Consider the following 25,108-nt stretch of genomic DNA (forward strand, 5'->3'; position numbering starts at 1 on the left):
TCACAGAATTCCTCTTAAGTGGTTGTAAATATGTTTGGAAAGAGTTAGCAGGGTGGATGACTTTATTAAATGTGATGTATATCATATTTTCCTCCCCTCTAATTAGTCCACTTGAGCCTCCGAGATCTCTCGGATAAATGCAAACAGTCAAAGGACAAATAAAAGCAGTTTATGAGGCACTTTTCATTTCATAGGGGTGTCTCAGAATCCCCAAAAGAGATTTGTTGGTTCTTTGACTCTAAGAAATATAAAACCGACCTTTCACAACTTTCAATCAATTAATGAATGGAAGAGTGTAAAATATGCATGAGGTATAGGAAAGGGGCATAGGCTTTCCCTAGCCATAGGAATACTTCTTGATTGAAGAGGCATGCCTGAAATTAATATATGTTGTATTTTTCACAGAGCTCCTGCAAATGCTATAAGTCCAGTGTCTCATTTAGTGCCTCAGTCTATGGTTTAGTTTCTGAGTTCTCTGTTGCCTTAGACTCCTGCTCTTTAAATATCCCAGCCAGTGTTTTGAAACGAGGCCCCCAGTCATAGATGCTTCTGTAATCCTCCTTGGAATTAAGCACCCAGGACTCAGTGGAACTGAGGGAATCTGCAACTGAGCCCTCTCCTTCATATGCATATGTGACTAGAGAGTCATATAAAGGTGTTGAGTTACTTATTTGATTCTCTAGAAGACAATGATGGATGTAAGATTGGATGTCCTCACTGTCCTCCATGTGTGCATCAGTCTGATCCTCTGATCTTATTATTTGCAGCTGCGCAGTCTCTTTGAAACCTTTGGGATTGCGTAATATACCTATGTCAAAAGCCTGGGTGTCCTCCTCCCCGCCCCCCTCATCATGGTAGTGGATAACACTGTCCCGAACATCCTCTTTGGACAACATCAGAGTGTCCTTCTTGTGTCTTCTCAGTCCTATATAGAGCATCACCATCACTGCAAGAGAAGCAAATAAAATTTTTACTTACACTTAACTTGCTCTGTGACATTATGTTTGACATAATGTGCTTTGACATGCATACAGGACCCTTAAATGATAGGAGACTGGTGAAAAAAAGGGAGGTCACATGATTCAGAGCCATTAGCTGATTTCTTTTTTTCTTCTGACGTGGGTTTTCAAACCGTAACAAAGAGAACGTCAGCCTGAGGGTTGCCATAATGCAGTTTTGACATGCTGTCTGTCACTATTGTGGTGCCTCTGTTGTGTGAGAGGAGGGGAGGCAGTTTTTCTGTGCTTTCATCCCCCTCCTCAGAGGCAGAGAGTGCTCACTCACCCCACTCCACTCAAAGAAATTAGGGAAGAGTGAGAGGGATTGGAAAGCACAGACTCTGCTCAAACAAGAACTTAATATTTGACATGAATTAAATTAATTTAAATAAATTCATTTAAAATGAGGCAGAGGGTAAAATTGGTGAAATAAACCTGCAATTTGTTGTTAAGGAAAGATTTTCTCACATATTGTAGAAAAGATGCATTAAAAGAAATCAAAACAACTTACAAGAGTTTTATATCTCTAATCTCTGAGACTCGATATATAATAAAGTAGCATTTTCATGGAAGAATTTTGAGGCATGTTATTGCATATTAAGTTTGAAATATTGTTCATATACAGTTCTCATGAGATTAGGTAACGTAATCAAGTATAAGCAAAATGTCATTGAAAGTGACATAAATACCCCAAATATTTCAAATTTGGGGGGAAATGATTGCCCCTAGAGTTCATTTCTTTGTTTTCTTTGTATTTATTAATTGTTTGTTTGTGTGGTTGTTTGTTTGTTATCTAATATATGTTATGTACTGTTTGATTAAATTCCTTTCTAGACGTATGTCTATTGTGACTCTAAATTAATTTATTCAGTTTAAGAATTTGCATTACATTACATTGTATGTTAGAAAAATAAATATGCCCTCATAAAGGTAAAGAAAAAAATGCCCCTGAAAATAAATTCTGAGGAGCCCCTTATTAAATGTACATTTATGATACTTATCAATATAACATGTTTTAATTGTATTTTCATGCTATTAATATGCCTTTGGGTCTCACAGATCCCAAAACAGGAGGTAACCCCTCCATTATTTTACAGAATCTTCTAAAAGACTATTTAGCACATTAATTGCATATGTCTTTATTTTAATTAAATACATGTGTCAAGCCACATGACACAATATACTGTGTCCTGCACATTGTACCACATGGAACTCACCCATCAGAATGATAATGCACAGCAATATGGCCATCAGAGCTCCAGTGCTGAGTCCCATGGGAAAGAAGTCTACTTCCACATTGCAGGAAAGTAGGGAGCCATTGGTGTCGCAGGTACACACCTGCACAAACACTGTCCCTGTGCTGCTTTGGATTGGGTACCCACCATCCTTAACCACTACTGGCACAAGATACATATTCTGCTCTAGTCTCCGAAACCCTCCTCGCCTGGTCACCACTCCAGCTGTGTTGTCTGAAATTGAGCCCAAGAGACCATAAATCATTAATACTAACAGATATAGTTGAGAGCTTAAATTATTTTACTTAATGCATTTGCATCCATAGATCATCTTGAATAATCACACTGATGCTTTTGGGGATCATAAACTGGCATTCCAACATACTATTTCTCTGTGACTAAATATTATGAATTCTCTGTGCTGCACAGCAACTAGTTTTATTCCAGAATAAATAAGAAAAGTGGATGCCTTTGAAGTGCAAATAAGTGCAGAAATAAAGTGGTTCTGGTTAATAGTATAATAAGTTTACAAGAAGTACTCTAGGGAAAAGCATGCTACACCTTTCTAAAGGTGTCTCCAACACAGCTGGATTCCAAATAAAGCTAGGATACACAGAAGGCTGTTAAAGAGGGTTTTAATCTTAGTAGGATTTCTGGAAATTACTGTAATTCATATTGTTAACTGTATATATAACATCGTCCTAATTGAAGTTTTACATTGGTTTGTGTGGCCTAGTGGATACAGTTTAAGGCTGATAAGAAAAATGTTTGGTGCCTTTAAACAAGGCACTTAAACCCAGGTTGCTCTAGGGGGATTTTTCCTGAAGTATGTGTACTGTAAATTGCTTTGGGTAAAAGATTCAGCTAAATGATAAATTACTAATTACCACTTTCTGTATGTCTGCCAGAATTCGTTTACTTCTACAGAGAGTCTATTTGCTCCCCGGTGTAAATAGTATCTGCTACACTGGGCAACTATCTGCACCCCAATAGTCTGGTGAAACCACAGCAATATACAACAAATTAGCCAATAGATGTCACTGCAGTGGTGTGGATTATAAAGATGGTGTATGAGTGTGTACTGCTGTCCTAACAACCCCGGTTTGAATCTGACTTTTGTCTCACTCTTTTTCCCATCCGATTTCCTGTTTCCACTCTTAATGTTATTTTTAATACTACTTAAAATAATAGATAAAAATTCATTTAAATGTTGATTTCATTGCAGTGATTTGGTCACAGTGAATGTCAGGGAGGGCAGAGAAGAGTTTGATCCAGAGGCGGGGTCTATCGATAGCACTCATTCCTGTGGCTCGGCATCGCTTGTGTTTACATTGTATCACTATATTACTAATATTGTAGTAAGCATGTTTTTTTTTTTGTGAAGAAATCATCTAGGTTACGGATGTAACCTCCGTTCCCGGATGGAGGGAAAGAGACTTTCCCCTTCTGTCGCTCACTTCGACGTTGTGTTAAAGAAGCGACACTGGGAGTCCAATTTAAATCACACCATGTGCTGAGCCGTGTACGTGTACTGCTGACACAGGAGCGGGCAGGTCATATACGTGACACGATAGCAGCTATATACACCTTCAAGGTGGAGGGGGACAGCCTCCCCTCCAACCTCTCCTGCAGGAATGAAAGCACTGACCTAACTGCGGACCTCTGTGGGTCTTCAGCCCAGGAAGAACACCAATTTGTGAACAAGTGCCACTTCAGGGCGTAAAGTTGCCTGGTAGAGGGAGCTCTGGCTTGGTTGATTGTGTCTACGACAGCAGGTGGTAGATCTGCTAGATCTTCCGCGTCCCATCCAGGGGCCAGACGTGGAGGTTCCAGAGGTCTGGGTGTGGATGCCAGAGCATGCCCCGTCCCTGAGAAAGAAGGTCCTTCCTTAGGGGGATTTGCAAGGGAGGGGCTGTCGTGAGGAGTACGAGATCCGAGAACCAAGTCCGAGTGGGACAATAGGGAGCCACTAGAATGACTTTTTCCCTGTCCTGCCTGATCTTGAACAGCACCTGTGCAAGCAGGCTCACTGGGGGAAATGCATACTTGCGCAACCCCGCGGGCCAGCTGTGTGCCATCGCGTCTGCCCCGAGGGGAGCCTCTGTTCGGGCGAACCAGAGCGGGCAGTGGGAGGTCTCTCGGGAGGCAAACAGGTCTACCTGGGCCTTGCCGAACCGTTCCCAAATCAGCTGGACCGTCTGGGGGTGAAGCCTCCACTGGCAAACTGAATTGCTTAACTGAGTCGAATGGTACTGGCCAGCTAGCATGACGGATTGGGAAGCGATAGCCTTTTTTTTTTTTACGTACCCAGCGGGCCTTCACAGTGGGGCGGAGTAGGTAATGTGGCGTCGGGAGGCAAAAACACGTCTCGAGGCTCTGGTGCTGAGAGAAGACTCGAAACACTTATCTCCCTCCGCACACCCGGCGCGGGGCGGGTTAGTGACTGAAGAGGAGGTCCCGCGGAGGCGTCCTCTAGACTCGTCAGAACCGGCCGGCCGGGGGACAACAGTCGTGGGGCTGGAGGCGAGAGGTCTGCGTCCAATGTGCCGGGACTGTTGTGGTGTTGCGCAGAGTGCCGTGAGAATGGCATTTGCAGGCCAGGTGACCCAGATATAAAGGGAATTGCTCTTATATTGAGAATGTGGGTACCGCAGCCTGAAGGGGGAGCGGAAAAGTAAATAAACTTAACTGAGTGGTCTGCTTACCAGATCCGGAGCAAACGTCTTGGTCCTTGGGTCGTCCGTCTCAGGAACGTTTGGGAGCCTTCCGGGTCCTCAAAGTGGTTTGTGAGACGGGGGGCATGCGCCTCCTTCGGGGTGCTCGACGCTGGGGCTGAGAGCTGTGGTGTATTTTTTATCAAGTTAAGTATAAATTAATCAAGTATAATCAATGTAATTTTATTCTAAACAGTCGTTTACTGTATGTGTCTGAGAGATTTTAGAGGCCTATGCAGGAACAGGAATAGCCTCACATATGTGCTCTCATGACTGCTGAGAGAATATATGGTGAGGATCTTACACAGGTGTCTCCAGTCCACTTCTTAAAATAATTAGAGTCAAAGAAAAGGATGATGGATAATGGTGACACTTTTGGAATGTATAAGCCACACCTTGTTAGAGGACGTGTATTTAAATGAATGAAAACCCAGAGATGCTTCAGTTGCTCTGCAGACTGACTCGGCTTGTTATTTCTAATTATAAAGTCACATTTTCTGGCATCAAAACTTGAATTTGAGAGTGATTCTTCACAGATTAAGGCAGAAACGACAACAGTCGGGTTGGGGTGGCGCTGTACGTTTATTAGGTGCTCGGTGGGCAGACGGGGCACGCCCCGTGCTGGAGGTGCGACAGGGCATGATGTGAGATATGGACTCCGTCTGCTCGATGGTGTCGCCGAAAAGGCCGAACTGGGAGACAGGTGCGTCGAGGAAGCATGTTTTGTCCACTTTGCGCATTTCGACCATGTTCAGCCACAGATGAAGTTCCTGAACCACGAGAGTGGCCATTGCCTGCCCGAGTGACTGTACTTTGACTTTCGTGGCCCTGAGGTCGAGGTCGTTCGCTTAGTGCAGTTCCTGCAGCACATCAGGATGAGGACTTCCCAAATGCAGATCTTTAAGAACCTTGGCCTGGTAGACTTGCAGGAGGGCCATGGCATGCAGGGCGGAAGCGGCCTGTCCGGTGGTGTTGTAGGCTTTGGAAGTCAGTGAAGACATCATCCTACAGGCCTTGGAGGGGAGCACAGGGTGACCCACCAGGTGGTGGCGCTCTCGGGGCACAGGTGGATCGCAACCGCTCTGTCCACCTGGGGGACCGCCGTGTACCCGTGGGCTGCTCTGCCATCGAGGGTAGTGAGAGCGGATGAGCGAGAGGCACGGTGACGGATGGAGAAGGGTGTCCTCCACAAAATCGTCAGCTCATCATGCACTGTGAGCAACACGCAGACCTGAGGAACCAATCATCCAGCCGCGAAGGCTGTGGTGAGGACAGCGGCCCGGGAAAGCATGTCGGACATCTGGGCGTCAGCCTCAGAATGGGCGTGATGACGCTGTCGAGTCATCCTGGTCAGACGCCGGACCACTCTCCGATGCAGCGCCAAGCTCATCCGGCTCAGGGGGCTCAAGACGATAGGCAGTCTGGCTGTGAGGCGAGCCGCTGTTGCCTCGAGTCCGGACGGAAGTCAACGAGCGTGTCGGGGGGCGGGTGGTTTGCGGGGTTGTACCCGGCGAAACAGAGCCCGCTGCCATCCCCAAATCGCCTCCATCGCCAGCCAGGTCATCCTCAATCCCGTGGGAAGAAGGAGCAACGCGGGGGGCGGCTGGAGTGGCATTCCTTCTTAGGAAGGAATACCGTGACCGCAATGTTGCCATGGTAAGATTCTCGCAGTGAGAACACGAACCATCCACAAACGCTGCCTCGGTGTGAACGCTGCCCAGACACACGAGGCAGCGCCTGTGACCGCATCCAAGAACTACATAGGGGCGGAAATCTTTATAAAGATGCCTCTGTGTATTTTGCTCTTTTAGAGAAAATAACTCTTTTAGAGAAATAAACTCTTTTAACTGCGCTGTCAAAGCGCCCAGGGGCAAGCTGCACTACTGTGCAGAGAAGGAGAAAGTCGCTGATATGCGCCGTAGATCCAACAGCAATCACTCAGAGATGGGAGGAAACAGACTGTGACTCGCAGCTCGCTGCATACACAACCGATTGGCTCCAAAGTAAATTTCTGAATGAAACGGACGCATTTCCCTCCCTTTATACCTGTATGGCCGGGGGCGGGACATGCAAATTCTGTCTGCCAATATCTCATTGGCCTTTTCTCATAGATCAGAGATGCAAAAGGCTCTCAAAAGAGACCCCTAGTGTTGTTTCTTCGACACAACGTCGAAGTGAGCGACAGACAACATTGTTTTAATGCAATTAACCATGGTGTTAGTACAGGAATATGATATGCATATTTTATCATATTTTATTATATAAAATGCCATAGTGAAACCAAGGTTACTTTAGTAAAACCAAGGTTATTTTTTTGGGAGATAAGGTTAAGGTTAGGTTTAGATATCTGGCACTATTTGCAATGGGGTGTAAATAGCATATACCATTATTTGCACCAGGGTGAAAATAGCATCTGCCCTAATTTAATATCATAAATTGGTGATTTTTCATTTGTTTTCAAAATTTTAAAAATGTAACCTCTTCAAGGTTTTTCTGTGTTACATTTTATTCAAATGGACTTAATCAACTTTCAAGTGGATTTTGTTATAATGTGTGATTAAAAAATATATATATATTATGTTGTGTGTTATGGTAATGACTTTATTGTTTTTAGAGAAAAAGTTGGATTAGCCTTGAACTTGCTAACATAACAAGTTAGTTACACTGTAAAATACAGTACTTTTTCCCCCTGTTAGAGCTACAGTAAAGTACAGATTGCCAACCATTTTACTGCAAATGTACAATATACTAAATGTAAAAATATCCAATACACTCTTTTTATAAATTTACTATGAAGAGAGAAAATTCTGGAGTCCAATGTAAGGAAAATATGGTAAATTTAACAATTCAACATTCCTACAAATTAGGGGGGAAGTATTTAAAGAGACACACTGTAAAAAAAAATAAAAAACTACTACAATCTATTGTTTAAAACCTGGAATGTTTTTTTCTTCTTCTTTCTATAAAATCATCCCAGGGGACGGAAAACTTCCCTAAATTAAGAATCACCCACATATCAGCAACAATCTAAAACAGGTTTAAATGTGAAATGTCAAGGAAATTTGGACCACCCTCTTTTATTTCCCCACTTTACAAACACTTAGTCTAGCCAAATGTTCTTTGTGACCCAAAGGAAATTGTAAATAAATTTAAACCAAGCACCGAAAAGGGGGTAAGGTGCCTGCTGGTGAGGTAACGTGTCGAGATGTGCTTGTCTTTGCCTGGAAGGTCAGCTGACCCTGTCATCAGGGGTTTGTTATGCCTGGGCAACTGGGGGATTTCTCTTGACAAGGTAGGGGCCATTAAAGCACACCTTGTGCCTGTTTGGCTGCATAGCCCTGCAAAACCCTGTCTCTGTAAATCAAAGTTGATGATATTCATGTGGTGAGAACACTGGAGACTGAGCTTGGGAGCATAGCAGTGAGGCTGTAGGCATCTGTACAAATGGATCACGCTGTTCTGCGCTGAGACCTGACCACTATTCGCAGCACTAATTCAGTAAGATTAAACGGATACTGTCCTCCCTGTAGCAACTGCTTTCTACACATTCTGTGTGTTCTTTATCTAAATAAAGTGGCAGATGAAAGCTATCTATTATCTTGCTTTTAGAAAAACATCACAGCAATAGGTGATGAATACATACTGAACATCAATAGTATCTGTGGAGTTTTACTAATTAACAAAATTATACAACATTTTTAAAAAATATTAATTTAAAAAATAGCAACAAATCTGTAACTTTGCCTTTAATAATTTCTGTGCCAACAACACCATCAGGCAGAATTGCAAAGAGCTTTCCCAAAGACTCCTGCGGGAAAAAAATGGAAATAGGCAGTACATGGGAGCATAAGAGGCAAGGGGATGAGGGGAAAAGGGCAAAGACAGGGCCAAGATGGAGCCGGAGACCAGAGCGTATGACGCAGAAAGCTAGGAGACCCAGAAGACCAGAACATATCAGGTGGACAGCCACAGGACCAGGGAGACCAGAGCAGGTCAGGCGGATGGCCAGGAGACCCATCAGACCAGAGCAGATCAGGTGGGTAGCCAGAAGACCCAGAAGACAAGAGCAGATCAGGCGGACGACCAGGAGACCCAGAAAACCACATCAGAGTAGACACTGGATCAAGAGGCCTGGTTGTCAGCCACAGGGCCGAGACAGGATCAGGAGGCCCGGAAGGTGGCCGTAGGGTCGAGACAGAGTCAGAAGGACAGGAGGCGGAGTCTCTGGGGGAGCGGGCGGAGCCGCTGGAGGAAGGCTTCCAGCTAATTGGCCGTGGCAGGCTGAGGTGAGATATTGCATGGAGCAGGCTGATGCATGACATGGCATGGAGCAGACTCAGGCGTGGAAGACGCAGAAGCCAAAACCGGGATTGAATGAGATGGTTCCTCTGCAGCGAGTGTCTTTAAAACCAGCCTCACATACTCCTTCCATGTGCAATCTCCTGTCTCCGGCAATTTCCTCCACCGGCATGTTGGTAGCCCAATCCGGTACGTGGTCTTTAGGGTTGTGTCATCAAAACCAGTGTGGACGGCAACGGTGGAGAAGATATAGGAGGATTCTCGGATTGTTAAATCTGCCTGGCTTAGTTGGACGAAGTACGTCGCTAGATCCATTTGTGGTCCGTTGTTCTGTAACGCTTGAAGAAGATAGTCAAGACAGCTGGATCTAGCTGCAGCTAGGGTTTTTAATGAAATGATAAACAAATATAAATAACGGGTAGACACAGGAACAAATAAAACATCCATGATGGCAAACCAGAACATTAACAGGTGCAAACATCTACGAAAGGCAAAGGTAACACACGGGAGGTCAAACACATACAACAACTGAAATGGAATTAGCAGACAACAGGGCTTTGAATACACAAATGATAATGACTAAATGAAACACAGGTGAGGAGAATGATGGACAGCTGGCAGTGATGAGAGCAGGGAATTATGGGAAGTGTAGTCCCCGGACAGCTAGATGACAACAGATGACGGGTGAAACACAGGGCAGACAACAGTGAATTGTGACAATTGTACACAATTTAAGTGTATTTACTGTAAACACATTTTCTGTTTGTACATAACTGAGGGATGAGTGAAAACAATGTTACAATTATTAGTTAAAATTAGTTAACTACATTAGTTTACCTTTTACTAACAATTAACAATATTTTAACAGCATTTATTAATCTTGGTTAATGTTAATTTCAACATATACATTTTGAACATTTTGAATACATTTTGAAAATGAAAAGTGATATATGCTAACATTATTTAATGCATTATGTACTAGCATGAACCATCAATGATTAATAATTGCATTTTCATAAATTAGCATGGACCTAGATGTATAAAAGCCGTAATAAATGTTTGTTAATATTTAGTTAATGATAACTAAATTTACTATTTACTATTGTGAATAAATACAACCTTATTGTATAGTGTTGCCAACGTTGTCTGCGGTAATAGACAGCATTAAACAGATAGTCTAAAGACATTAAGTTGAAAAAAGAAAATAAAACCTTTTTATATACCTGTAAGTGATGCGTCATGTACTTCTTTAAAGCTTTCCAACTTACTTCCAAAATCCCTGATTGTGAAGTTTCTGTTTCTGATGTCTGAAGGGTATTTGAAGTAGAATTGGTGTTCAACAGCGGGTATGTCTCTGTCTGTGGCACTGATAATCTGAATCACCTAGAGAACAGAGAAGAGAATGATCTGAATAAAATATCTGGGAAACACCACAGATAAGAGCTTACATATTTCATTAAAGCACTTATAATATTTAAAAGCCAGCAACAGAGCTGACATTTTTGAGTAATCAAACCTTAGATTAATCATTTTGAGGTTGCTTACTGCCTTTATGAGTCATTAGCATGGGGCATAACTAATGACTTGAGAGCTGTCAGCCCAATAGACCAAGCATACTGAGTAAATGACTGAATGATTTAGCACAGCAGAAAGTTTTTCTTTTTTTTTTTTTTTTTACAGTTGTCGGTAACAACTACGGAACAGTTGTTTTTTTACATTGTTTATTTTATATAAAATAAATTAGAATTAAAAATATACTATAAATTTGCACAAAGAATTTATATTTAATGTACTAATAAAGAACAATACTTTTACAGAACTTAATAATCTTATTTAATGTTATTTTCAATCTGTAACAATACAATGAAATGAAAAGGTGTGTAAATTAAAATAGTTAAAGGAATGGTTCACCCAAACATTTGAATTCTCTCATAATTTCCTCACCATCATGCCATTCCAGATGTGTATGACTTTTATTCTGCTGAACACAAACAAAAATACTTAAATATTGATCTGTTTCTCACCGACAGTTAGCTTATCACTTCTGAAGATATCTGATGTATTTAAACACCATATGGATTACTTTTATGCTGCCTTTATGTGCTTTTGGAGCATAAAAATGTTGGTACCCATTCACTCGTATTGTATGGACCTACAGAGGTGAGATATTCTTCTAAACATCTTTGTTTGTGTTCAGCAGACGAAAGAAAGGTATACACATCTGGGATGGCATGAGAGTGAGTAAATGATGAGACAATTTAAATTTTTGGATGAACTATTCCTTTCATGCATTATGAACTAGAATGAACTAACAATAAACAATTGTATTTTGCATAAATTTATATTAACCAAGATTAATAAATGTTGTAAAAAAAAATTTGTTCAACATTGCGTTGTGTGTTGTAAAGTTAATAATGCACAGCATGAACTTAAATGGATTAAATGGATTGAATCTTTATGAAAAGTGTTACCAATAACTTTAATTAAAACATCAACTAAAATTACACCATTATATAATGCATATCAGATCATTATCTTTAATGTTAATGTTCAATTAAATACTTCAATATGCTCCACATTTTGTAAAGAAAATCCTGTATGTTTTACATATCTTCACTCAGGACCCACTGCAGTACCTTGATGGGCCCCTGGGGACCACAGAGATTGGTCTGCACACTTTAATAAAAAAATCTTGTTGCATTTACAGTAAAAAACTGCTGTGGTTGCCATAAATTCACAGTAAATAAAATAAAATTAAATGGTAACCACGTTTCAGGCTTCACAGGATGTAATTTTGAGGCCTGTGTATTTTAAAGTGTATTACTGTTGTTTATTGTATTAAATTATGAATTTGATATATTAAACTTTTGAAACTAACAATCTGCTTTTCTCTTTATAATATATTGTTAATCACTGTAGTAATTACAGAAGGGCACACGATGACATGAAGTTCATCAATACTGGTCTTTCAGAAGCAATGACCAATAAATATGTAGAGACATTGCTCAGTGTCACTCACACAAACACTAAACACCATCAGGGTAACACATGTGAAATTGAAATAATGTAATAAAAATTAACTAAACTACATCAGGTATAACACAGAACACCCTAATGAACACCCTAATGTACAGAACTAATATTAAAAATAAGAAGAAACATAACTATTCCCACAAAATATAAAGAAATGTAATGTGTCATGCAGGGAATCCTGGGAACACCGATTATTGTTTTTTTACCATAATTTTAACAACAATTTAATGTAAAAAGTACATGTACTCTCTTGTTAAACATAATATACATTTTTGGCATTAATTATATGGGAAAATCATACTTTGTTCATCAAAAACATTTTATTTTTACAAAATGTTACTGTAAAACTACATGCAGTGTCTTTTTAAATATATAAAAAAATTTTACTTTATATTTTAAGGTAACTAGGCTACCTGTCAACCAATTAAGGTTTTTATTTATTTTATTTTTTTACTGTAGCATTTTTAGACTGTGTACTTATGTGACTAAGACTTATAGATCCTAACACATTTTGCATTTGACAAGAATAAAATGAGCCTGTGAGAGATATAACCTCTATAGTCAGGGTTATAATGTTGTGTGCCTTAGTATTGATTGTTTAGTTAAAACATTGAAAACTTTTCTTTCCTAAAACATTTCCAGTGAACACAAAACTGTGGAATACATGGGTTATATAAATTCTATCATCATTTAATCATCCTTATGTTGTTCCAAGCCTGTATGACTTTCATTGTAGTGGAACACAAAAGAAGATTAACAGACTAAGTTCACTCACTGTCATTGCATAGAAATAAAAATAAGAATAATTGAAGATCATGGTTACTGAGACTGACCAACTTACTGCCTAACATCCACGTCCAAGTCAAATGGGTTTGGAACAACATGAGGAAGAATAAATGTTGACAGAATTTACATTTTTGGGTGAACTATCCTAAAATAGCAATACAAATTAAATTGACATTTAAATGTCAGTAAGCGTCAGAAATTAACTTTTAAAAGGTGCCCCTCGGAATTAGACAGTACAACCTTTTAAACAGAACGGACATCTAACTCTCACAGGTACATTTTTATTTTGTGTCAAATTGAATATTTTATTTTCCCCGACTAAGGTCCGTTGCATCACAAAAAAAATAAAAAATAAAAAATAAAGGCATATACCGTATTCTTTTCCAAAAAATTGTCTTGATTGGTTGACTTTAACTGTATTTACTGAATTGTGAAAATGCTTAATTGTGTCATCTATTTCACACATTTTTGCATGAAACATGTTTTATTTTATTTTTTACTTATCTAACAGAACTTAGAGTTAGGTGTAATGGTCTCCTCCATAATTCTTGTACTAGAAGTAAACTTTCAGAAAGAAAGAAGGCGGCACACTTTTCTAACATAAATTCACAAGAGCACTAATCAACAGGTCCAAGATCTCAGACATGAAGCATGGGTACACACACATGCACACACACACACTTACCCGCCCTACTTTTGTATTTTCACAAACAAACGTCTTGTATAAAAAGGCAAGCTCTGGAGGGTACTCATTGACATCAAGCACCTTGATTGTGACAGTAACTTTGCTGGACAGCAGGGGGTTGTCTGAAAGATCACACAATATACTGTTCAGTGAGAAAAGTAAGACTGGGAATTGCAAAATGTTAAAATTTTTCAAAAGACAGGGCTAATGAAAGTCTTCTACTTGTAATACTGACACTCACTGACACTCTTGAGGATCTGATAATTTTGAAGTTGCTTTCATGTTATAACATATCCTTATATGGAATTTATTATAGCTACAAAAGTTAAAACATTTTCAAAATGGCTTGATTAATCTGTTTGTAGCTTGCAGATGCATTGTATTATTTTTACAAATTGGTAATTGACTTATCAAATGACAAATCTCTTGAATTGTAACTTTATTGTGAGCTCAGTGTTTTATGAATTTACAATTTTATTGTAGCTGTGACGTGAAGCTGTACTCTCAATAATGTCCACCAGATGGGGATGTGATCTTTATAAATGTTTGGAAGCAACTGGAATTCATCCCCATTTGAATTTAGTTTTAAAAATGCATGCAATGCTCTTATGATCAGGTATCTAGGCATCCCACATTGTATCTGGATGAAATATACACAATCATACTTACTAACTTTTGTTGCAACAACAGTTATGTTGTGTTCAGCAATTCTCTCTCTGTCCAGGGCTTCACTGACAGATAGAGTTCCTTCAATAGAGTCAATGTCAAAATGGTTTTCAGAATCCTTTCTCCACTCAATAGAGTACCTACGAATCAATAAATAAAAGACAACAGTGAGGGATATTGATTGGCCTACTTTTAATATAGAATGTATAGGAAAAGTAAACATTAATACCACTTAAATTGCTGCACTGGCTACTTTAAATTCTCAATTCTTGGAATCTCATCATGTCCCTGTGTTTGGAACAGTCTCCTACTGTGTTATTACATTTCTCACATGAACTGTGTGCAACCCACTGGACAGTTACTTTTAACTAATTAGAATTAAAACCTTAAATGCTTGGTTTTGACATATTGAGTTATCTTATACTGTCATGGCTATGCATGGGAAATTAGATTATTTTAGTTTTACCCTCATTAATATTGAAAAAAAAAATTATTTGATTTTTATCTTTATTTTAACTTGACATTACTGTAGCATCTGGACCAATCAGACACACAATAATCCATTTTTTAATAAATAATCCAACAGATGTTTATGTTTAACCACTAGATAATGTAACATTATTAGTATTATGCTTCCTATCAAATTAATCCTTGTGTGACACCCTGCACATTGGTGTATAGCACCTCCTTATAGCATGCATTGTATGCTTATTGTATTAATCAGAGCATAAAGGGGCACAAACTGCCAGCTTACTCCAATCATGCAAATGAGTCATCTTCCATAAAATGAACTTTTCCCACTGGAAAATGTAACCTTTCTCATTGGTCAAGCCAAACTGGAGAGGAATGACCTACTTCAGGAGTTAAAGGGCACTAAAGGGCACTGTCCTCCCTCCCTCTTCCTTCCTTTCGCGCTTCTCTCTTCTCTTGGTTGCTGGTCGTGTTCTCTTGGTTGCTGGTCGTGTGGGACAGGAAACGTCTCGGGTTACATGTGTAACCCTTGTTCCCTGAAAAAAGCGGAACGAGATGCTGCTCTGCTAAGCGCTACGGGGAACAACCTTAGTTGTTACCAAGCTTAATAATGTGTGCAACACGTCAATGAACATTGACTGGAATTTATAGCCTCGGCTGATGTAATCATTAGATGCACCTGCGGCCAGGCTATAAATGGATACGTCACCGGGTGTCTTCAGATACTTCTTTTTTAAGGACAGTCCTGGGACGTCCCAGTGCGGCAAAGCAGCGCAGCATCTCGTTCCGCTTTTTTCAGGGAACAAGGTTTACACATATAACCCGAGACGTTCCCTTCACAAAAATCTTTACTATGATGCTGTGCTGCTAAGCGCTACAGTGAACACAATACCCACGCCGCCGCACTTGGGGCTGTCCGGACCCCTACGGTTGTGCAGTGTACTCACAAAAACACGAGAGGTCTCAGACATGTGCTTGAGATGTCGACTCAAGGGCATAAGAGCCCGGAGTAGCATAAACATCTAAACCGTTACATTTTGATGAATGTGTGCGAAGAGGACCAGCCTGCTGCATCACAAACTTGTTTAGGCATGGGCTGAGATGTCGACTCAAGGGCATAAGAGCCCGGAGTAGCAAAGCATCTAACCCATAAAGTACGATGAATGTGTGCGAAGAGAACCCGATCACAACACAAACTTGTCATAAAAACTGATGAATGTGAGCGGAGAGGACCAGCCTGCCGCATCACAAACTTATTCAGGCATGAGCTGAGATGTCGACTCAAGGGCATAAGAGCCCGGAGTAGCAAAGCATCTAACCCATAAAGTCTGATGAATGTGTGCGAAGAGAACCCTATCGCAACACAAACTTGTCATAAAAACTGATGAATGTGAGCGGAGAGGACCAGCCTGCCGCATCACAATCTTGTTCAGGCATGAGCTGAGATGTCGACTCAAGGGCATAAGAGCCCGGAGTGCAGAACATCCAAACTAGAAAAGTCCAATGAATGTGTGTGGAGAGGACAACCTGCCGCATCACAAACTTGTTTAGGCCTGGGCTGAGATGTCGATTCAAGGACATAAGAGTCCGGAGTAGCAAAGCATCTAGCCCATAAAGTTCGATGAATGTGTGCGAAGAGAACCCTATCGCAACACAAACTTGTCATAAAAACTGATGAATGTGAGTGGAGAGGACCAGCCTGCCGCATCACAAACTTGTCCAGACATGAGTTTGAGATGTCGACTCAAGGGCATAAGAGCCCGGAGTGGCAGAACATCCAAACTATAAAAATCGAATGAATGTATGCGGAGAGGACAACCTGCCACATCACAAACTTGCTGCAGAGGGAGACCTCTAGCCAAGGTTTTAGAGGAGGAGAGCCCTCTGGTAGAGTGTGCCCTAAAACCTACTGGCGAAGCTTGACCGTGCGCATCATAGGCCCGGGCAATAATGAGGATGCCTCTTTGAGGGCACCCCGCCCACCAAGCCATGGCAAACCGCAGTGGCCACATAGAACCTGGCAGTGGCGAGGCAAGTGCCCGCTGACAGTTCTTTCTACAGAAAATCCAGAACTGAAGCAAACTGGCAGTTAGCTGGAAACGCATGCAGGTGCATTTGTGCTATGAATGCGTTATTACAATCGGGGGGGGGTTGCTGGGCGACTCGGGGAGAAGTAGAGGAGACATTGCGCTATCAACAGAGGCGAAGAGGTCCTCTTCTGCCCTGTAAAATAGGGAGGGAGCCCTAGCACTTGAAATGGTCTCGATAACCTCAAGAGAAAACCCTGTGAACCTCATTTGGTACCCTTAGGGGCCAGACATGAAAGGTTTCACAATTCGGGCCAAGGATGAGAAGGTCCTCCCTGTTCGCAATCGCACAAGGCAAGCCGTCGAGGAGAGGAATTAACTCCGAGAAACATTTCCTGTTCGGCCAGTGCAGCGCCATTAATAGGAGGCAAGACCCTAGCTGGTGAACATTGCCAAGACTCCCAGGAGCAGAGAAACCGGGGAAAGAAATACATACAGATACATTCTGGGTCATGTATGTGTCTTAACGTCCAGACCCAAGGGGGCTAGGTGATTTCAGCAAGAAGTAGAGGAGACATTGTGCTATTCATAGAGGCGAAGAGGTCCTCTTCTGCCCTAAGATCTCACCCAAACTTGTTCCAAGTGGAAAAAGCCCAGCATTTAAAAAGGTCTCGATAACCTCAGGAGAGAGCCCTGTGTCCCTCAGTTGGTACCCTTAGGGGCCAAACATGAAAGATTCCACAATTTGGGGCAGGGATGAAATATTGCCCTGTGCCTGAGATAGAAGATCTTTCCTGTTCGGAATCTCCCAAGGCGAGCCGTCGAGGGAAGAGATTAGCTCAGAGAACCAAGCCCTGTTCGGCCAGCGCGGTGCTATCAGTAAGAGGCAAAAACCCTTGCTGGCGAACACTGGGCAACTACTACCTTAGGGTGGAGTTCTTAACTCCCCCGTTGGTATTTTCTGTCTGGACCGTAAATCTCCCATATACAGGCATCCAGGGATATAACTGACCTGAGTGACAGGAGCTTGCCCTGGGCCCTAAGGAGAACCCGACGTGTCAGAAATACAGCTGACAAGAACGTGGGTCTCCTTGATGATTTATGTAAGAGGCTACCGCTGTATTGTCCACCCGCAACAAGACATGGTAGCCTCAGGAGGAGGTATTTCAGGGCCAGAAATACAGCCATCAACCCGAGACAGTGACTGTGACAACCGAGCTGACGACCCTCCTATCCCCTTAAGCTTGTCGACCACCTAAGGCCGCTACCCCGCCCATCAGGGAGGCATCTGTTGTTAGCAGCCTGCGACAACAAGACGCACCTAGAGTGGGACCCAAGGCAGAAAACCGGGGTCTGAACCACATAGAAAGGGAACAAAGCCTGAGGCGCGTAATCCTTTTTAGCCTAGGGGTTTTGGCCCTTGGAAGAAATCCCCTGGCTTTTGGCCACAACAAAAACGGTCTCATGAGCAGAAGGTCCAGAGGGATCACCGTGGACGCGGTCGCCCTGAGACCTGGAAATCGTTGATACTGATATAACAGTGCAACCTTGACCTAGCCTGACTTTGCTCAGGGTGATCTGAATGGACTCAATCCTAGCAGGAGACAGTTGTGCCCGCATTGTGATTGAACTCCATACGATGCCCCGATAGACAGTGTTCGAGTGGGAGAGAGGACGCTTTTCTTGGCATTGAGCCTCAACCCCAGAGAAACAGATGAGCTAAGATGATGTCCCTGTGCTGAACTGCCAGTTCCTGGAACTGCGCTAAGATCAGCCAGTCGTCTACATAATTCAGAATGCAGATGCCCCGGAGTCGTTTTTTTACATAAAAAAAATCCGGTTTACGGTAGTGAGAACACGCCGTTGAAACACGGAAAAGCGGCGAGAGAATTAAATCCTGACGCCCTTATAAGACCCACAGAAAAGAATATATCTGACAGAAGTTTCCACGCTGCCAGGATCTCTGAGATGGGTATTATATTTTAACACTTCCTGTTGAGGGGTTGTCGAGTGTTTCGCATCCTGAATAAAATGTAGGAACAGCGAAAACACCAAATTTTGATGGAAGCCTCTGCAACCCGAAACACCAAGAGGTGGCGGGAATGGAGGGGCTTCGAGGGGGTACCGGGAGGGGTGAAGTGAAGCACGCGCCCCGTCCCGAGGGGAGCTACCCCCTAATCTAGGCGCAAGACCGTCAGGGTTTTCTCTTACTAGAATTTATAGTCCTGAGGTCTTGCTTTGGGGGCTAGCAAGGGTGGCGAGACTGTCCCCAATCCCTGGGAGGAGGAGCACGACTCACCACACTTTGCTTTTGAGCCTCCCTTCAGTCAGGACCGAGGCGGGTCTGAGGCTTGCTCATCAAGCGCAGAACCCACACTCAGGTCGTCCAGGAGGTCAGCCTGGTACGCCTGTAAAACAGCATAGTGTGCAGAGCAGCACCAGCCTGACCTGCTGCTTGATAAGCCCTTCCATTTTTTTTTTTTTAGGGGTTCTCCATGAGCGAAAAAGCTCTTCATGGAGGTTATCAAAGAAGGGAAGGGACCCATGAGGCGTTCCCTTTCTTAGACTGGAAGATAAAATCTATCCCCTAATTTGGAGCATTTGGGGGTCTCTTTTTCACGTGGCCAGTCCAATCTGGCAACCGCACGAGTAACAACATCGAGCAATTCCTCCGTAGAGTTTTTTATCGCGGACGGAAAGCTCGGAGGCAGGAAGAGAATCGCGATCCTCCTCATGATCCGAAGAAGCGTCGGAATGCGCTTCGAGATCTTGTTAAGGACCAGCTGGGTTTGGGGAGAGAGTGAGAGAAAGTGATCAACCCGTCTCTTGCTCCTCAGCCAAATCCATGCAAGAGCCCCACGAACAATCTTTTTTTTTTTCTGTGAGTGCTGACTCCCAGAAGCAAGCGAGGCGAGCACGAAGCACTTTGCCTGTTAAAGCAAATCGCAGTGCTCGCACCCGCCCTGCTGCAACACGAGAGCAGCGTGCTCTTACCCCCAAACAAACAGCAAAAATGTATGCAGTGTTTGCGGCTTTCAGTCATTCCCTCTTTTTTTCTTTTCTTTTTTTTTTTTAAATATATATATATATATATATATAATATTTTCTAAACAGAAGAGAAAAGAGGAAAATATTCACTGCGCACTGTCTAACCAATTCTAACTCCTAACAGAGGAAAGAAAGTTTTGACAGCGTTTGTAAAGCACACAGAGACAGAATCGCTCTGAAAAAAGAGTTTCTGACGACACCTGGTGACGTATCCATTTATAGCCTGGCCACAGGTGCATCTAATGATTACATCAGCCGAGGCTATAAATTCCGGTCAATGTTCATTGACGTTTTGCACACATTATTCAGCTCGGTCACAACTAAGGTTGTTCCCCATAGCGCTTAGCAGCGCAGCGTCATAGTGAAGCTTTTTGTAAAGGGAACACCCGGTCTGACCATGAGATCGTGGGCTGGCAGGCCTCAAACACATCAAACCATGTGTAACTTTCTCGACCATAACAGTCAAACTAACACCGCAAGTTCATCATCATTTCTTCATTCAACACGGAAGAAATTGATTGCAAATTCAACCCCATCGACACAAGGAACCATCAAGACTTTATCCTGAGACTGCATCCGGGCACTCTCTCAACCGTCAAGGCATTGCAAGTATTGTACAATTAACTAACTAAACAGAGGTTTAGTATAAGCTGTGAACCCCTTTGTTAACAAAGGTGCTTTGAAGTAAGAAACTGATGGTTCTTTCAGATGGTTAAATTACTGTTTTCATAGCTTCATTTCCCTGTTCTGTTCCGGTTTCATTCACTTACACTTTTCTATTTCCCATGTATGCATGATTTGTGTGTATGTGTTTGTTTAGATTAGTTATGTGTTTATAATTTAATTAAATAAAGCTTTTGTGTACATTCTTGCAAGTTGATTCTGGTCTGCTTGTAAATCAACGTCAATTTAACGATTTCACACAGCTACATGCTAAGCAAGAATAATTTTTCTGTGGCCATGAAAAATATCCTTTCCGAGAGTTGATAGACGATCAATACTGAGTGTTCGCTTGACAAACAGATTAATCGAATGTAAGATTAATTCAGCTACATCAAGTTAATTCTATTAACCGATCCAAATATTTAGAATTAATTATAATGAGTTATGATTAATTATTCATATTTCCTTTTTAAAGATAATTTGACTTTGGTATATTTTGATAAATATTTTTATCCCTTTTTTTTAAAGATTTAGATTCAAAGCTATATCTAAATATGTGTAATATTATTTTTAAGAAGGCATGAGAATAATATTATTTCAAAAGAGAATTAATCATAATTCCCTTTTTAAAGCTAATTCCTTACTACAGAAATTGTGAGCGGATACAACGAGATGTTGTATTACGATATACATTGTGGACTGTTTCCACAAATATAATGGTGGCGGTACGTGGGCACTTTAACCCATCCCGAGAACATTTATGCTACTAAATTCGCTACATTACAGTAATATGCTAGTAAATATTAAAATATTTTATTTTGTTTCGTTACATACAAATTTGTTTATTTTGTGACATCCAGTGAGTGACAGGTTGACAGGTGAGAGGTAGTAGGGTAATCTTTTGATTGTTCAATGTGATCTCATGAGAACTGGTATATACCCTTACGTAAAGTTTGGTTTTAGCAAACTTACATTTTCTAACATTTGCATACACACTGAAACGTCATGGTTACTGTTGTAACCTCCGTTCCCCAAGGGAGGGAATGAGACATTGTGTCGAATGAAGTGACACAAGGGGTCTTCCTTGGATGCCGAATCATACCTCTGAACCTGAGAAAAGGCCAATGTCAAGTTGGCAGACAGAATTTGCATTTGCATTACTTTAGGGCGTAGAGTTGCCTGGTGGAGGGAGCTACGACAGCAGGTGGTAGACACACTAGACCTTCCCCATCCCATCCAGGGGCCTGACGTGGAGGGTCCAGCGGTCTGGGTGCGGATGCCAGAGGGTGCCCCGTCCCTGAGAAAGAAGGCCTTCCTCAGGGGAATTTTCCACGGAGGGGCTGTCTTGAGAAGCGTGAGATCCGAGAACCAGGTGCGGGTAGGCAAGTAGGGGGCCACCAGGATGACCTGTTCCTCGTCCTCCCTGATCTTGCACAGCACTGATGCAAGAAGGCTCACTGGGGGAAATGCATACTTGCGCAGCCCCGGGACCAGCTGTGTGCCAGCGCGTCTGTCCTGAGAGGGGCTCCTGTCTGGGAGTACTAGAGCGGGCAGTGGGAGTTGTCTTGTGAGGCAAAGAGATCTATCTGTGCCTTGCCAAATCGGTCCCATATGAGTTAAACCACCTGGGGTGGAGCCTCCACTTTCCGCTGGGCGAAACCTGTTGTGACAGAACGTCCGCCGTCCTGTTGCGGTTGCCAGGGATGTGAGTGGCAAGCAATGACTTGAGTCACGGCTGGCTCCAAAGGAGGAGACGGCGGGCGAGTTGTGACATATGACGAGAGCGCACACCGCCCTGGCGATTTATGTACGCTAAGACGTGCTTGCCTCGGATTAGTAGGAGAAACTTCCGTAGGGCAACAATTACAGCCATCAACTCTAGGCAATTGATGTGCCAACGCTGCCGGGGTCCTTTCCAGGGGCCAGCGACAGCATGCCTGTTGCACACGGTGCCCCAACCCTGTGGAGAGACGTCTGTGGTTACCACGACACATCTGGACACCTGCTGCAGGGGGACTCCGGTCCACAGAAAGCAGAGGTCTGTCCAAGAGTTGAAAGTCTGATGGCAGGAAGAGGTGATTGTCACATGGTGTGTGCCGTGGCGCCATGCCCATCTCGGGACTCGAGTCTGTAGTCAGTGATGTAGCAGTCTCATATACATCAATCCGAGTGGCGCGACAACGGCTGAGGATGCTATATGCCCCAGGAGCCTCTGGAATTGTTTTAGAGGAACCTCTGTGCCAGGCTCCAAGCAAGCAAGGCACCTGAGCACTGACTGATCGCGCTCGTTGGTGAGCCGTGCTGTCATTGAGACTGCGCTGTGACCTTCTTGGCTCTGAGAGCAAGGTCGGTGGCATAGCGCAGTTCTTGTAGCACATCGGGATCGGGACTACCCAGGTGCAGATATTTAAGTGCCTTGGCTTGATGGACCGGCAGGAGAGCCATGGCATGCAGGGTGGAGTAGCACTAATCCTGAGCCCGGATGGAAGCACACTGAGAGGAAAACTCAGACTCTTTTAGAGAAAATATAACTCTTTTAAGAGGAGACACTCTTTTAAACAGAGAGAAAGCGCTGTCGAAGCGCCCAGGGGCGTGAACTGCACACCGTGCAGAGAGACGCCATCTGGAAATGCGCCGTGTGGATCCAACAGCAATGCTTCTCGCTGGTAGAGGTGAGTGGCACAGGAGCGAAACTCAGCTGCTTGCTGCACAACCATTCGGCTCCGAAGAAATATTCTGACTGGCATTCGCTGCCCTGCTTCCCTTTATACCCGTATGTCTGGGGCGGGGCATGCAAATTCTGTCAGCCAACTTGACATTGGCCTTTTTTCAGGTTCAGAGGTAGGATTCGGCATCCAAGGAAGACCCCTTGTGTCACTTCATTCGACACAACGTCGAGTGAGTGACAGAAGGGGAACTTACAATATGACAGCATGTAAACGTCATAATTTTACATATTAACACTTATAGAAATTTACAAATGTTTACATGTATTGTTTGAATTGATTTATATTGAACAATTCATAGAATTAATCAGTTAAATACATTTAATTTAGAACCAATGAGAATAGTTAAATGCCATCACATTTATTTAATGCAGTTGACATATGACATTTTAACAGTTTAATTCAGTTCTGCTGCCCTATACATCGTTTTAAAGGATTATAACACTTTAACCAAGACTACACTTTAAAATTTTAAAATGAATAAAATCTTGTTTAATCATTTATTAAACATTTTATTTTTATTTGTTATTTTATTTATTGCCATGGGACACAAAAGGAGTTTTCAGAATATGCCAAAAAATTAAATAAACCACAAAAATCAGCATAAAACAACAATCAAATTAATCCATACATTTGTTGGCAATAATTTCTGTGAAGAACAGACCCAAATTCAAGCCTTTTATTCAATGATCTCATCTCTATCCACCGTCGCACCCACTGTAACCGTCAACATACGTTGGTTTCGTTTTCAAAATTAAAAAGCTGCTATTCAATGGCCCTAAAGTGTCTCGTGACCCTTTGCTACACATGATGTATTCTGCGATGTATCTGTTTGAATGAGATATGACAGCTTTGTTATGGAATGCATTGAGAAGATATATAGTGGTTAATAATTTCAATATCACTCTCCACCTCACACAAAGCTATTGTATGCCATCAGAGAGCAGCGGATGCTGTTATTGGACTACTTTTGTACTGAATTTAGCTATTTTTCTGAATAAATTATTTTGATTAAATGTATCTGGCTGTTATGTGTTTAATATGCTTAATAAATGGTTATGGTTAGGTTTAGGATTAGGTGTGGGGTTAGTGGATGTAAAAATATATATAAATTAATATATTTTAACAAACATTATTGTTAATATACATTAATCTACTAGTTACATGTTTTATATTGAGGTTTACAGCCTGGGGTAGGGTTAAGGGATCTAAAATATCTATAAAACAGTAAAAATATATGTATAATCGATTCGCGTATTCTGACAGATGCTATCAAATGTCCATATTGTAAGTTTTAGTGTCTATTTTAAATGTAAAAACATGTAAGTTTCATGTTACAAACATTAACACACAAATAGCTATGTATATTAATGAGATCTGGTTGGATTATTCGAGACTTAATTTCCCACATACACACACAATTTAGCGAATTCACAAACTGGATTCTCCTGAATTGCACATGTGTATGAAATATTTCAACCTCTGGAAAAAAAAAATCAGTTATACATGTTAAAAATACAGCATGCACTTTGTAAATTGCAAATGGTGTGCAAATGTTCTGTATGCATGGTGTACATTGGCATTTCACATATATTCATGTTAAAACAAATACTTATTTCAAAAATAAACATTTTGCGTCCTGCTCTCAGATGCTTTTAACATCAACATTGTAACACTTTCTAAGGTGCTTAAATGAAGATGGGACTAATAAGGAAGCATGCCACATTAAATAAGGTTCACACTTGCATACTCCAGCA

The 25,108-nt window shown here is 42.0% G+C and overlaps 1 protein-coding gene across 2 annotated transcripts in view; it reads right to left on the bottom strand.

Moving 5' to 3' along the window:
• Window positions 1–206: 206 nt before the first annotated feature.
• The window catches only part of cdh12a (cadherin 12, type 2a (N-cadherin 2)), a 90,757-nt gene continuing 65,855 nt past the window's right edge, over window positions 207–25,108 (bottom strand). For both annotated transcript variants that reach the window (XM_052128162.1, XM_052128163.1), the window contains 5 exons: window positions 14,420–14,556; window positions 13,751–13,872; window positions 10,515–10,629; window positions 2,216–2,467; window positions 207–946 (listed from right to left, as the gene is read on the bottom strand). In XM_052128162.1, the coding sequence (XP_051984122.1) occupies window positions 453–946; window positions 2,216–2,467; window positions 10,515–10,629; window positions 13,751–13,872; window positions 14,420–14,556 (1,120 nt within the window). In that variant the 3' untranslated portion in view covers window positions 207–452. The remainder of the gene's footprint in view (window positions 947–2,215; window positions 2,468–10,514; window positions 10,630–13,750; window positions 13,873–14,419; window positions 14,557–25,108) is intronic.

Source organism: Xyrauchen texanus, chromosome 6, assembly GCF_025860055.1.
Source record: "Xyrauchen texanus isolate HMW12.3.18 chromosome 6, RBS_HiC_50CHRs, whole genome shotgun sequence".
Classification (NCBI taxonomy): Eukaryota; Metazoa; Chordata; class Actinopteri; order Cypriniformes; family Catostomidae; genus Xyrauchen; species Xyrauchen texanus.